The sequence below is a fragment of the Malaclemys terrapin genome, chromosome 12 (genome assembly GCF_027887155.1).
Source record: "Malaclemys terrapin pileata isolate rMalTer1 chromosome 12, rMalTer1.hap1, whole genome shotgun sequence".
Lineage (NCBI taxonomy): Eukaryota > Metazoa > Chordata > Testudines > Emydidae > Malaclemys > Malaclemys terrapin.
This window is the reverse complement of record NC_071516.1, coordinates 2,310,355-2,324,995: the sequence shown is the minus strand read 5'-3', so window position 1 is coordinate 2,324,995 and position 14,641 is coordinate 2,310,355. Positions and strand designations below refer to the sequence as shown.

The 14,641-nt window shown below is 59.5% G+C and overlaps 1 protein-coding gene across 6 annotated transcripts; it reads left to right on the top strand.

Moving 5' to 3' along the window:
- The first annotated feature begins 335 nt into the window (after positions 1–335).
- Positions 336–12,927, top strand: CCM2L (CCM2 like scaffold protein). Of its 6 annotated transcripts, XM_054046456.1 has the most exons (11): positions 336–1,281; positions 3,061–3,228; positions 3,723–3,844; positions 5,185–5,268; positions 5,616–5,799; positions 6,896–7,371; positions 7,464–7,599; positions 8,181–8,244; positions 8,823–8,955; positions 9,115–9,253; positions 11,971–12,927. In XM_054046456.1, the coding sequence occupies exons 1-11, from the start codon at positions 939–941 to the stop codon at positions 12,246–12,248; spliced, it is 2,127 nt and encodes a 708-aa protein (XP_053902431.1). In that variant the 5' UTR covers positions 336–938; the 3' UTR covers positions 12,249–12,927. The 6 variants fall into 6 exon arrangements, 5 of the variants coding, with proteins under 5 accessions (XP_053902431.1, XP_053902430.1, XP_053902429.1 ...); XM_054046455.1 differs by having other exon boundaries at positions 5,619–5,799; positions 8,823–9,253; XM_054046454.1 differs by having other exon boundaries at positions 337–1,281; positions 8,823–9,253.
- Positions 12,928–14,641: the final 1,714 nt, after the last annotated feature.

Sequence of the window (14,641 nt, the reverse complement as noted above, 5' to 3'; positions counted from 1 at the left end):
TGTTAGCCGGGGTCATCCCTGACTTCATCAGACCTGCCGCAGGGAGGAGCTTGGCCTGGGAGCGCGGTGGTGGCTCTTTAGAGAACCCCCCCGGCATGGCGCTGAGTGACCTTCACCCCGGGGCTCAGGGGCTCACGCAGGAGAAATAATGGAGCTTAGCAGCCCCCGGGAGAAGCCTGACTCCAGAGATTTACAAGCCCCTGAGTATCTGTCCCCTTCCTGTCCATCCCTCGCTGCTCGGGAAGAGGAAGTCTCTGCAGCTGCTGGGGCAGGATGCAGCGCACAGGAGGGAAAGAACATCCCTTTTAGCCTGGAATTTCTCTTCCCACCGGATCTCACGCACTCTAGAGGGGGCCAAGCCCCAGTCTGAGCTCCCCACAGTCCCCGGGGGGTTGAGGTTTGGGCCTCACGTGCACCGTTTCCTTCTCAAGAGCTGGGGCTCCTTGGCAGTGATGATTTGGGTCCCTGCTGATAGTTTATGATGCCCCAGGGCCTTGGTGCCTCTGAGGCTTTCAGCCCCCGCCATGGCTAGCATTTCAGCTCCCCTGCTCCAGTCACTGTCCCAGGGCCAGCTCTGGTTCCTGCCTAGCCCTACAACTGCATTGCATGCCCCGTGTTTGCACCCAGCTGATCCTCCATCTATGCCAGGCCTTCTGCTCTGGCCCGGGAGCACGTCAGGCACAGGGGACCCCACGAGGAGCTGCCAGGAGCTCAGGCACGTAGCGGAAAGAGCTGTCTTCGCCGTGACAGGAGCTCCTGCAATGGAGGAGAGCCTTGGAGAACATCCCTTCGAAGACGGCACTAGCAGAACCACCGAGATCTCCCTGTTGGGTTATTAAAATTCTGAGGCCCAACAGCGCAGGGAGATGAAAGAAACCCTTCCCAGCGCCGAGAGAGAGACGGGGTGTGTGTGACAGAGAGACAGACGGACGGCGTGTATGAGAGAGACAGACAGACGGCAACAGTGCACAGAGACAATGTGTGCACGGCGCTGGGCAGTGGGCAAGCGGGTGGGTGCTGGGAACGCGTGTTTCCCCTTGGGGTGTGAGCAGAGCCCAGCAGCCCCAGAGCCCCATCCGCTCTGCCAGAGCACAACTCCAGGCACTTATCCCTCCCCGGAGGGGCAGGAACTCAGCGAGTTCACATCAGAGCCGTCGCTGGTGGAGTTTCCGACACAGGAAAAAAACAAAGGACTAGCACATAGCGGAAAGAGCTGCGTTCGCCGTGACAGGAGCAGAGCAGGGACGGGACATGGAGTACGAGGCCAAGAAGGGGAAGAAGGTCTGTACAGGCCGAGCTGGCATTGCTTACGGCACGGCTTTGTGGGGTGCAGGTGCATGTGTGTGTGGCGGTCCCAAGGGTGTCACTGCACGGGGCACTGAGTACTGCATGGGTGTGAGACAAAGGCCCACGGGCTCCCCTCCCTTAGGCAGCATGGAGGTGGAGCAGGTGAGTGGAATTCATGGGGAGCAGGCCCTACAGGGGAGAATGGCAGCCCATGATTCCTCCCCCACACCCCCAAACCGGGGCTGAAAAGAGGGATGTGGCCTAGCAGAAAGGGGCGGAGTCACCAAACAGCCTGCGCCCCTCCCAGAACAGCGTAAATTGCATTGAACCCTTAGGCTGTTCTACATGCCAGGTGACCCCTTGGGTAGCATAGCCCCAGAGCCAGATGTGTTGCTGCCGATGGGGTGCGGGGAGCCCCAGAGCCAGACGTGCTGCCGCCGATGGGGTGCGGGGAGCCCCTGAGCCAGACGTGCTGCCGCCAATGGGGTACGGGGAGCGCCAGAGCCAGACGTGCTGCCGCCGATGGGGTACGGGGAGCCCCAGAGCCAGACGTGCTGCTGCCGGTGCTGCTGGGGTTCAAAAAGCTGCATGCAGGATCCAGGAGGGGTTGGGCCATCTCTCCATATGCACACAGCTGGCTATGCTCTGTCCTGCATGGACGAGATGGCTCTCAGAGGACAGCAAAGTGCTCTCCCTTCAGGGACTCTGTACGGAGGGGAATACACAGCCTGAGCCTTGGGCCTTTTATTCCCCTCTCCCCCCTGTGACTGACCCAGCACAGTTACAGGCCTCAAGGCAGAGGCCTGGCAGAGACCAGCTGGTGGCCCAGAGTCCTGGCTGGGTTTGCCGCGAGGCAGGGACTGGCTGTGCACCAGTTCTGCGCCCGGAACGTGACTCAGCCGCAATTGTGCATGTGGCGTTCTGATCTGCTCGGCCTGCCACCTTGGCCTGGCCCGATCCCGGGGACCTGGGGAGAGATACACGGCTCCATTCCTTCTGGCTGGAAATTCCAGCTCTGATTCATCCATTTCTCTCCCACTAGGGGAGTTCTTTTCTCTTACTTAATTGGCCTCTCAGAGTTGGTAAGACAACTCCCACCTGTTCATGCTCTCTGTATGTGTGTATATATATCTCCTCAATATATGTTTCACTCTATATGCATCCGATGAAGTGGGCAGAAGCCCACGAAAGCTTATGCTCTAATAAATTTGTTAGTCTCTAAGGTGCCACAAGTACTCCTGTTCTTTTTGCGGATACAGACTAACAAGGCTGCTACTCTGAAACCTAGGTTCATTTGTCTGGTTCATTTGTCAGGTCCTCGCTTCCCGGGGGTTGTACATGGCTTGTTTGCTCCATCCTCCGCCTGCCGCCCACTAACGGCATCCCCAAGCTCCTCCGTGTGCTCTTCATCCAAACCCATCTGCCTGTCCTGTTCCATGGAGGACAGATGCCTTGGTCCCAGAGCCTGTGTGCATTGGATGTATTACATGGCGCCGTTAGAGCCGACCCCGGAGGGAGCTTGCCCTCTCTGTCTCTTGGAATAGATTCTCTCTCTCGCAGCATTTCTAACGCACCCTTTACTGTACATGGTCTAGGACTCCCCTGGGGGATGCTGGCTTCCTCTCACTGGGGGATTGCTGTTGAATCCATATCCCACGTGTGTGGCATATTCATGCACATATGATCCTGCCAGGGTGCATAGCAAACACCAGCCCCCCTGCGGTTGGAGTGGATGAGAGATGCTGGCTTCTCAGCCTTCCTCTTTGTTCTCAGGGGTTTGTGTCTCCCATCAAGCGGCTGGTTTTCCCCAAGGCAGCTCGCAGGCAGGCGGTCAGGAGCAGTGTCTACCGGAGGCCTCTGCATTCGGTCCCTCTCTACCCCCCAGATTATCTCATCGATCCCCAAATACTGCTGCACGACTACGTGGAGAAGGAGGTGAAGGTAAGGAGGGGTGGCCTGGGGGGCCGGGCGCCATCCCAGCAGCTCAGATCTTCTTGGTCGCTGGCAGGAGCGGAGGTCACAGGCCTGGTTTCCTTAACCCTGCTGTGCTCCAGGGAAGGTGGATCACCTGTCACTGTCATGCACCCGCCAGGTAAACCCCAGCCGTGTGAGAATCACCACCTGGTGGTTTGGAGTGAGCTCTCCCAGGGAAACTGAATGGCTGAGCTGAATGTCTGCCCAGAAGAAGACCTGGCCCCTGGTTCTTCCATTCATCACTGGCCTCTAACTCCAAGGAATACTCTTGGCTTAGGACTGCTTAATAAACACCCAAACCATAGAGATATAAGAAGGAAAATCAAATCTGAGCCCCACTGCAGTTCAGTGGAGGGGAGGTTGGATGTGAAGTCCCATTTTAATCCCAGGTCAGATCCCATACTGGGTAGGGTCTGCTTTCAACTTCTGTATCAGATGAGGCCTGACTTATGAGATTTCAGCCAAGATGACAGAATCTTGTGAGACTGAAACCCTCAGATCCCTACTTTGCACTGGCCTCTCATGCCCTGTGGGCCCAGCGAAAGCCCAGGAGAAGGACGTGCCGAGGGGAGTTCTTCAAACGGTAAAGTGACCAAGGATTGCAGCTGCAGAGCGACATGCGTGGCAGGGCCTTTTTGCATGTGCAGGGTGGGCCCCAGGCAGCTGGTAACCTTTACCCAGAGGTTGCCCCCTAGTCTCAAGGGTTCCCGTGGACACAGGGTTTAAAGTGAGGTTTATTCTCAGTTCAGGGAAGTCTCCATTCCACAGTTTGCAGGGTGCTCCAGGTGTCTTGGGGCCAGGCCCATGGAGATGGGCATCACCAGGTGCCCGAATACCCCCTGCCCTTGGCCAGGATCCGCACCCGCTGCTTGCGCTTGTTTGAGGATGAACCTAATTGCTTCCGCTCCAGTGTTGCTGCCGCAGGTTCCCTCTGAACTCTGAGACCTTAGCCGGGCGGGACACAGAGAGGAGACCACTTCCCCTTGTGTCCTGCAGGGATATAGAAATACACTGTGTGCTAGGGTGTGCACCCCACACAGACACCAAATGGGTTCATGTGGGCCTAAGAGGCCATGTATGCACTCTGGCTGCACCTGCAGGGTGGGCCAGACAGGGGTCCCAGCTGGGGAAGCAGCCAGGTGTAAACAGAGGATGAGCAGGGCAGGGGGGGATCCAGGTAGGGAAAAACTCTGCGGTCCCTCTCTTGGAAGAGACATCAGGGAGTCCAGGAGGGTCAAGGAAAAAAGCCCCCAGAGAAGAGGAGGTGAGGAGAAGAGCAGACAGGCTCCTCCGGGGGCGAGCTGGGGCCTGCCGGACCCCTGAGGAAGGGGGAGTGGGCCAGCCCTGGACTGTGGGGTAGGTTAGGCACCGAAGGACAGTGTGACCCAGCAGAGGCAGAAGGTTTAATTTTTGTATCGCTCCTGAAGGACTTTGGTGAGGGGTTGGAGGGGGCTGGCTGCGGGGCAGCTGGACTTGGCAAAGCACAGGACGGGGAAACTGGCAGAAATTGGTGCAGCAGCAGAGCCATTGGGACAGGCTGCTTTCCAAGGTGGGCAGGGGAGCAGCCCCTGCCTTGTCCCAGACGCTGCGTCTACAGCGCTTGTCGCCCCAGAGGCTGATCATTTCCCAGCCCCCCCAGGCCCCTGCGCAGCGAGGGAGAGCAAGCGGCCGCGTTGACCGAGACCAACCCGCGAGACCCTGGGACTTGCCAAGGCCACCCAGGATATCTGTGTCAGGGAATTGAACGCAAGTCTCCAGCTAGCGCCCTACCCACTGGGCCATCCATCCATCCTCTCTGAAGGCACATCCCTGGGAACAGAGACCCCCAGGCCCCCGGGGCTCCCCGCGGGGCTTTCCGGACAGCAGGAATCTCCACTACCTGTCACACTCACACCAGTCACCTGCAGTATTTTCTCTCTCCAGTTTTTAGGCCACCTGACCTGGGTGACGTCCTCCTTGAACCCCTCCAGCCGGGATGAGCTGCTGCAGCTCCTGGACACGGCCCGGGTAAGAGAGGGAGTCCACGGCCCGGGGCGGGAGCTGCCACCCCAAAGCGCCTCCACTCAGCGCCGGGGTTAGAAGAGAAGACATGCGTAGTGTTCAGTACCAGCTGCCAGCTTCCCCACACTGCAGAGGGGGCGGACAGGGAGCCCTGTGGAGAGAGGGGACAGGGTGACCTTCCTCGCAGTCGCATAGTGCCCTGGCAAGGCCCGCCCTGACTCAGGAACTGTTCCCGGCCCCGCTGAGGAGAGCTGGGACTGCAGCAGGGTGGGCTCCCGCAGAGCAGACCCCCAGCACCACCCGCGGGGCTGCCTCCATTCTGCCTCTGACCATGTTCCTTTGCCCGTCTGCAGCAGCTGAAGGAACTGCCCCTCCAGACAACCCCGGAGCAGGACAGTATCCTGAGCCTGTCGGCCCGCTGCCTCCTCCTCACCTGGAGAGACAATGAGGAGCTCATCCTGAGGATCCCCACCCATGAGATCGCGGCCGCCTCCTACCTGCGGGATGATGCCCTGCACCTCCTGGTGCTGAAAACAGGTACGGAGACTCCCCTGGCCCCAGCGCCTGCGTGGTTCTGCCCTGCAAACCTGTCTGCTGCATACGGGACTCCACCAGCCCCATTCCCTGCTGCTTTGGGCTGCAGGTCATCACTGGCACCCATGCCGGCGGGATGCCCGGGGGATTGTGATGAATAAGCGCGGCGTGTGGTTATATCCCTAGTGAGACAAGCACACAGACAGGGCGGGTTGGCTGGGTTCACTCCCTGCAGCATCCTTGGGCTCAGGGGCGATACAGAGGCATGCAATGTCACCAGGTCCAGTAAGGACGTGAGCCCTCCTGCCTCGTCGGGGACTCCAGAGTCAGACTCGCTGGCATGATAGATGAGCAGGGCTCTGCTTGGCCTGGCAGTTCACTCCAGACCCTCCTCTGCCTCACACCACTTCCCCGTGGCAAGGTGGGGAGAAGCGGAGAGCAGCAACAGGCCATGCTCTGCAGTGCTCTGACGCTCCCAGCCCTGCTATTTTCCCATCGTGCATTTCAGGGCTGCAGTGGAGGGGCTGGTTTCTTTCCCCTCGCCCGCCATATGCCAGGACCCAGTCTAAGGAGAGGAGGCTCTGGACGCTTCTAACAATAAACTCCAGCCTCAGTCAGTAACTGCAGCCGGGATCTCCTGGGGCAGGGACAACACAGGGCATTTGGCATCAGACTGTGCCCAAGGACCCACTGCTCTCCCGTCCCCCAGCCACACTTGTAAAGGGGGTGTCATGAACAACGTGTCCACAGTCAGTAGCAGGGCTGCTACTAGCTGGCCAGGCCTCTGTCCCAGCCCAGCTATGACCTGGCTACAGAGCTTAGATCCTGAGGTAGGCACAAGAAATGGGGTCTCGCTACCAGATACTTTAATGCCCTGCTGGGCTGACTCCAGCTGTTAGCAGCTAAGGGAAGATGTGTGGCACGTGGCACCAGCCCTACACCCTACGCTGACTTGCAGGCACCGCGGGGGGCGAATGGCGAGGCAGGAGACTCACCTCGTGTGAGCCAGGGAGGGTGGGTACCAATCCCCCCACAGTGCAGGAGGCGGCACCTGGGATGGAGCTTTCTGAGCACAGATCTCTTCTCTCGTCTATTCCAGGCCTGGGAGTTGACCCCGTTCCTGCAGGGGGCAACCTGGACATGTACCCAGGGGGCAGTCTGGAGAAAAAGCTCCCTGGAGGGGCAGCTGAGAAGAGGCAGGCGGGGATCTGCCTGGAGCCCAAGCACCTCGGGGGCACCATGGAGCGCCGGCACACCATCTGCAGCCTGGACTGGAAGATGGCCCGGGGCGGGCAGGAGGGCAGGCAGGGTGGGGGAGGGAGCCTGGAGAGAAAGCAGGCCAGTGGCAGCTGGGAGAAGAGGCGCGGCAGCCGGGCGGGCGGGAGCTGGGAGCGGAGACAGACCTACAGCAGCAGCTGGGAGCGGAGGCAGCTGGGGAAGGCTGGGGGCAGCTGGGAGCGGGGTAAGACGTACGGCAGCTGGGAGCGGAGGCACACAGGGAATAACCCACTGGATCCCAAGGAGCCCAGCCCTGAGGCATATTGCAACATCATCATCCTGGCCGTGGCCAACAGGGTGAGTAGCCGAGGGTGCTGTCCCCTTGCCAACCCACCCGGCATTGACCTGCTCCAGATCACCCTACAGCTGTTTTCTCTCACTGGGTGCAGGATGCCGCTGAAGAATCCTGTGCTCTCATCTGCCAGGTCTTCCAGATCATCTATGGGGACCAGAGCATCGAGTGCGTAGACCGGGCTGGCTTCCACTACACCTCCACCCCCGAGCGCCCCTGGCTCTCCAGCAGGAGTGAGTGCCGGGCGTGCCAGGCTCAGTGACAGGACTTGCAGGGTGTTTATCCTGGAGCTCTGAGGTGGGGAGGCCCACACACAATGTCAGGGTGGCGAGGTCCGGCAGTGGGGGGAGCTGGCAGTGCTGTGAGAGGGCGGCATTTGGGCTGGCAAGATTCCCTGTCTCCTCTGACAGAGGGCAGAGTCTCCTCGGTTCGTGGGACAGTGTGTAGTGTTGGGGAGAGGGATAGCTCAGTGGTTTGAGCATTGGCCTGCTAAACCCAGGGTTATGAGTTCAATCTTTGAGGGGGCCACTTAGGGTATCTGGGGCAAAATCAGTACTTGGTCCTGCTAGTGAAGGCAGCGGGCTGGACTCGATGACCCCTTCCAGTTCTAGGAGATAGGTTGGGGTTAGTGGGATTCTGCCTGTGATGCCTTAAATTCTGGGATGGTGCTTTGGGAGTCATCGCTGGGGCCACACTTAGTGGATGAGAGGGGGAGGTGGTGTCCCTGGCTCCTGGAAGTGATTCTAGAGGCATGGGGTGAGGCGAGCACAGTTGGATAGTTCCCTAATCTTGCCCCGGGGTTTCCTTTTCCCAGGCGAGAGCTGCCGCACTGATGGAACGTATGGCTACGACGCTGATTTCAGCTGCTGCAGCTCATTGTATGTCCCGCTCCCCAGATAGCTGAATGCCCCTCCCCCCCTTATTCCTGTGCATGGTCCGTGTAGCCCTACACAGCCGGTTTGTCCATGGTGCGAGGGACCCAGGCCCAGTGAGGGGGACTCAGAGCAGACAGAGTTAGAAACGGGGGGATATATTTATCTGCCCTTAAAGTGCCTGCGTCTGTGCCAGGGGCTGGGAGCTGACAGCCAGGGCCCAGCATGGGTACATAAAACAGAATCTCCCCGTTCCAAAGAGAAAATGGGAAAATACAGACAAGAAACAGGAACAAGCGCAGCCTGGTCCCAGGGGTTAACCTTCCCCCAGCTGGTGAGGTGCAGCCAGGAGGGCCTAAGCCCTAGGGAGACACATCCCAGCGGGTTGTTTGTAAGGCAGATGGCGTTATGTCCCCCTCTCGTGGCTGGTCCCTAACAGCCACAAGAAGCAATCCCACCACTGCCGGGGAAATGGGGTGGCAGGTGTGGGATGAACAGGGCCAACATTTAGAGTAGGGCTCAGACTGTGATCTGAATGCGGATGTCTGGACAGCCCAGCTGATCTCCTTCCCTTCTGCCTGCAGCAATGGCTCCCACGAGACCTTTGACGCATATTACAGTGGGACTTCTTCCCCTTCCTTTCGGGAGTCGCGTGACAGCCTGGCCAGTGACCAGAGCAGCGTGGGACTGGAGCAGCTGCAGGACTATATGATCACAGTACTCTCCTTGCTACTGCATCATGGGGGAGTCTTCATTTCCCCTGGCCTCATTCCATCCTTCCAACCCCGAGTCCTACTGCATCACTGCCAGGGACCTGTGGGAGGCTGGGCTGGTCTGCCGCCATCTCTAACCCTGCTCTCTCTCTCTGCTCTGCAGTTGAGGAACAAGCTCTCCCCCCAGGAGATCCAGCAGTTTGCGTTGCTGCTCAGGGAGTACCGGATGGGAAGGTCCGTCCAGGAATACTGTTCTGATCTCCTCCAGCTCTATGGGGACAAGAGGAAGTTTCTCCTTCTGGGTAAATGGCTTGTTACTGAATGCTATCCCCACTCTGGCTTAGCTGGCTAGTGAACACTTGTGGCATCTTGGGTGGGAGACCTGGTGGTGTCTAAGGGAATTAATTTGACCTTTTCTAGGCTGTGCAGAGACAGGCATCCCTCTTCAGGGAGTTGAGGTTTTGTGTTCATCAAATCGGCACTGTCCGATTAGAGATGGAGCCCAAACGGAAAAGTCCAGGTCCAGATTTTGAACACCCTGATCCAGGCACTCCTGAAAGCTGGATTCAGATTCTACAAACTTGGTTTTGCTCATAACCAACCCTCCACTGCAAAAAAATTGGGGTCCAGATGGATGCAACGTTCTGGTTTGGGCCTATCTGTAAAGAAGGGATTGGAAAGAGAAGGCTTCAGGATATAAAGGTTCTGGTCTGACGGGGTGTCACGGAGTATTGGGGGACTCAGGGCCCTGCACCCCCGGCTTCCTGCGATTCACCATGACTCTCAGCCAGCCAGTAAAGCAGAAGGTTTATTTGGATGACAGGAATACAGTCCAAGACAGGTCTTGCAGGCACAGACAACAGGGACCCCCTCAGTTAGGTCCATCTTGGGGTCCCCGGGCATCCCAGCCCAGCCCCCCTTGGGAGGTCAGAGCCATCTCTGCCCCCCAGCCCTCTCTCCCTGCCTGCTTCCAGCCCTCCGCTTTCAGCGACCCCTCCCACAGCCTTTGTTCAGTTTCCCGGGCTAAGGAGTCGCCTCGCCTTCAACCCCTTCCTGGGTTCTCATGTTACACACTCAGGTATGCGCCCTCGGGCAGATCCCATCCTGCAATGCAGACCATCCTAGTCACACTCCCCTGTCGGCATTCACAGACCACAGTGAGAACAGGCCCAGTTCGTCACACGGGGGTGACGCTGCCAGCTTCAGTGCCCATCTCCTCGATTTACACTGATGTGAGATCAGGATCAGGCCATTGGTTCTGAGAATACGACCCAGAATGAGAGACTGAAGGAACTACATGTGTGTGAGGCGGCGTCTCTAAGGGCAGGCGGGGGGTGGGGGTGAGGCGGTGTCTCTAAGGGCAGGTGGGGGTGTGAGGCAGCCTCTCTAAGGGCAGGTGGGGAGGTGAGATGGCGTCGCTAAGGGCAGGTGGGGGTGTGAGGTGGTGTCTCTAAGGGCAGGTGGGGGGGTGAGGCGGTGTCTCTAAGGGTAGGTGGGGGTGTGAGGCGGCATCTCCAAGGGCAGGTGGGGGTATGAGGCGGTGTCTCTAAGGGCAGGTGTGGAGGTGAGATGGCGTCTCTAAGGGCAGGTGGGGGTATGAGGTGGTGTCTCTAAGGGCAAGGGGGGTGAGTAGGTTTGCCAGCTGTCTAATTAAACAAACCCAAACACCCTTGCCCTGCCCCTACCCTGCCCCTTCTCCGAGGCCCTTCCCCACTCACTCCATCCCCCTTCCCTCCGTCACTCATTCTCCCCCACCCTCACTCACTTTCACCAGGCTGGGTCATTTGATTGGGGTGCAGGAGGGGGTGCAGCTCTAGGCTGGGGCTGAGGGGTTTGGTGTGTGGGAGGGGGCTCTGGGCTGAGCCTGGGGCAGGGTGTTGTGGTGAAGGACGGGTACTGGGTGCAAGCTCTGGGAGGGAGTTTGGGTGCAGGAGGGGGCTCAGGGCAGGGGTTTGGGGTGTGGAAGAGGGTTTGGGGTGCTGCTCGGGGGGAGGGGGCTCAGGGCTGGGGCAGGGGCTTGGGGTGCGGGAGGTGGTGACGGGTGCAGGCTCCAGCCGGGCAGCATTTACCTCAGGCGGCTCCCAGTCGGTGGTGCAGCAGGGCTAAGGCAGGCTTCCTACCTGCCCTGGCCCCGCACCGCTCCCATAAGCAGCTGGCACGTCCCTGCGGCCCCTGGAGCGGTGGGGGCTTGGAGCGCCAGAGTCGGTGCTTGGGGCAGGGGCAGCGTACAGAGTCCCCCTGCCCCTCCCCCTTAGGGGCCGCAGGGACGTGCTGGCCGCTTATGGGGGCGGTGCGGAGCCAGGGCAGGTAGGGAGCCTGCCTTAGCCCTGCTGTACCTAGCACCTAAAATCTCCCGGATTGGCTTCCGTAGCCTCCAGGAGATAGAGCCCAATTCCGGGAGACTCCCGGGGACACTAGATTGTTGGCAACCCTAGGTGTGAGGCGGTGTCTATAAGGGCGGGGGAGGCAGCATCTATAAGGGCAGAGCATGTCTTTGTTAGGTCTTATTTTGTGTAAGGGCCTGGTGTGTGGAAGATGCTGTCAGGATCCTGAAAGCAGTGGTAGGGCCCCGTGCCCTGCAGGGCAGTCATGACAGATTCCTGCAGCCGGCTGGTGTGACTTTGGGAAGTCTCTGGGCTTCCGTTCCCGCTCTGTACGATGGAGGGGACAGCCCTGTGCTCCCAGACGGGGTGTGAGGCTAAATCCATTAAGGAGCGCTAGGTGTGTGGATGCTGTGGAAAGGAGGACCCAGGTCAGTGCTCGCGATGGACAGATGTGCCCGGGTCCCACAGGGAGTCCAGGGCAGATCAGGGAGTAGCAGCTGGATCTCTTGACACCCCTTCCCCTCCTGTACCTGCTAGGCCAGCCTGTTGGTACTGAACTGCTTTTAAACATGCAGACCAAGGGGGTGGCCTGTGGGCTCCCCTGACCCCTCTGGCCCCCGGGAACATGAACACTTCCCAGGGCAGTAAGCGCCTGCCGGCTCCTGGCCGCGCTTCATGGCGGTGTGTCCCCTCAGGAATGCGGCCCTTCATCCCAGATCAGGACATCGGCTACTTCGAGAGCTTCCTGGAGAGCATCGGCATCCGGGAAGGGGGGATCCTGACCGACAGCTTTGGGCGGATAAAGCGCAGCATGAGCAACACCTCCGCCTCCGCTGTGCGCAGCTACGACAGCTGGTCCCTCCGCTCCGAGTCGGAGTCCTTCAACCGCATGATCACGGACATCACCCATGACATCGAGGCCCTGGCACGTGATGAGGAGGAGGAGGAGGAGGAGGAAGACAACTATCTGTGAGGGACTCCCACCTCCTCCCCCAAAGGGCGCTCGGTGATTCACTCTGCGGCCAGGAGATTCCTTGAGATCCCGAAACCTCTTGGCTGAATTCGAATGGTGCTAGCCCCACTCCATTTCAGCCGAGCTGGGCTGGCGCTAGCCTGCTGGCTTTTGATCCCTCACTGCTCCAGAGCTGCCGCCTCATCTCCTCAGTGGTCCTGGACTCTGCAAGGGGCTGCTGGGGGGAGATTGAGCTGTTGCCATTCGCTGGACCTTGGCTCCACACACCCCAGTGAGGCTCTGTCTGCACCTTGCCCCCGGCTGGAGTGGCTTGGATTGTAGCACCACTAACAGCGGGAGGGGACTGAGACCTGCCTTACCTGGCGGTGGATTTCTGGAGCAGCAATTACCGTTCAACGTTTGGGATGAAATTCTTCTCTCGGTGAGGCCAGTCCCCCCCTCTACAGGTCTGGGGAGGCTCCACGGGGGGAACTGCGGGCAGAGCTTTGTGTAAGGGGCCTGATCATTAACGATCATCCCAGCAGGAAGAGGGCAGCCGCTGCCCTCCACACGCACTAGCGACTCTCGTCAGCGTTCATGGGATTCCCTCGTCGGCACCCAGGGGAGCAGAGACCCTGTGGGCCAGGCGCGGGCATGTGTTTGGAGTAATTAGGAACAGCATTAAACTCCGGGGCTGGTGCTTGTTGTGTGTTATTGCACAAGGCGCCGGTCACGCTAGGCCATCAGGGGACTCCACTGGGCCCAAGCCTGGGAAGGGAATGGCTGAGGTAGAGAGCCGGGGGGAGGGGAGGGCTCCGGTTTCCCCAGGGGCTGAGCGCTGTGCAGAGCACGGATGTGACAGGCCAAAGCCAACCCACGGCGGGTTGTAATTCACCTGCTCCAGTTCAGCCCCTGGTGTAAGGGGATGAGACACTCCTGAGATCGGGGTTGCTCCCAGTTACACTCGGGCTGTGCTGGTCCCTGGAATCTCGAAGGACTGAGCTCCAGCCCTGCTCAGGGCCGTGGGTCAGGGCTGCCCCACAGAGGTGTCTGTAGAGGAGGGAGGGGGTTAAAGGAGAACCTTAGAAAGGTGATTGACCAGTTACCGAGCGCCCGGGGCGGCCCACGTGGAACCCAGCTCTGGGTGCTGAGGACAGCTGGGATTTGTGCTTCTCATCTCAGACAGCAGCCACCTGATGGGAATGCTCCACTGCTGGCCAAGGAGGGGGTGGGGGAGTGTCAAGGAATAAAGAGTGGCTCTGTCATGGGGGCCTGGGGACTCCTCCCCCCCCCCCCCACTGCTCTGCTGTGATCTGCACAGCCTGACCCGACAGAATGAAACCCGCTGAGAGCCAGCCCCGGCCCCGAGGGGGCGGGAGAGCAGAGCATTTGCTCCATGAGGAGCAGTTTTTGCAGGGCGGTCAGTGTGAGAGGCTGCGGGTAAGCCACAAGCGGGACAGGAGATGGGAGAGCAGCGTATCCTGGCACGGACCATGGCCATTCCCTCGCACTGCTTTGCACTCTGGGGCAGGGCCTGGTCCCTTGTCTCATGGTGTCGGCTCAGTGGCAGGAGGGGCTGGTGGAAGGGGGGCTTGCTGCTCAGGCACCGGCGGGGTTCTTCCTTTCAGTAGTCGCTGCACTGAAGGCTTCCAGGTTAACAAGCCCTCGGCTGGTGGGACGGAGCCCAGGCACATGGCCCTGCCTGCACAGGGCCAGCAGCCCAAAGCCACAGCAGTAAATGGCGTCCAAACAAATATTCCTGTCCCAGGCCACCTGGGGAGATGGGCATGGTCTGCACTAGGGGGTGGAAGCCCCAACACTGGGGCTTCTCTTCTCCGCCATGTGAGAGGAATTGGTTTGTCCCTTGAGAGAGAATCTGCCACGGATCGAGGCCCTGCTGTACCAGACTCGAGCCGGAGGTTGAAATAGTGCACACTTGCCGCCTGCTGGCCTCCTGGAGACGAGCCAGAGGACTGTTTGCAGGGAGCCCATCGACCTGGTGCTGCGCAGCCCCTTGCTGTGTGGGCAGTTCGCTGTGTGCTGAACACGCTCCCTTTCCAAGGAACCCAGCAGAATGAGGGAGCACGTGGATGGAGTGGGGGGAAATGCAAAGATGGGCTCAAGTAACAAAGCCCAGAGCCAGTTTTTGAACAGTCCCTCCCCTTCCCGAGCTCTGAGGGTGTTTGGAGCCTGGTTCTGGTCCCACAGCATCTGCTCACTCGCTCTGCCAGTGCAGGGCTTAATCTGCCGACCTGAACTCTTACTGCCTAGGTAGGAGGAGAAGCAAAGGAGGTTGTGCGGCTCAGCAGCGTGACTCCTGGGCGTCTGAATCCAGGAGCCGCCTTGGAAACGGAGTCATTCAAGAGAGAAATGTGGCTATTCCAATAAGCTGCTCTGGTTTGTATTGTTAATGC

Bases quoted from the DNA above. Each gene is read 5' to 3' on its own strand.
- CCM2L (XM_054046454.1), top strand. From the start codon at position 939: ATGAGAGAGACAGACAGACGGCAACAGTGCACAGAGACAATGTGTGCA. The intron at 5,269-5,615 runs GTAAGAGAGGGA...GCCCGTCTGCAG, and splicing joins AGCTCCTGGACACGGCCCGG to CAGCTGAAGGAACTGCCCCT. The intron at 5,800-6,895 runs GTACGGAGACTC...CGTCTATTCCAG, and splicing joins CCTCCTGGTGCTGAAAACAG to GCCTGGGAGTTGACCCCGTT.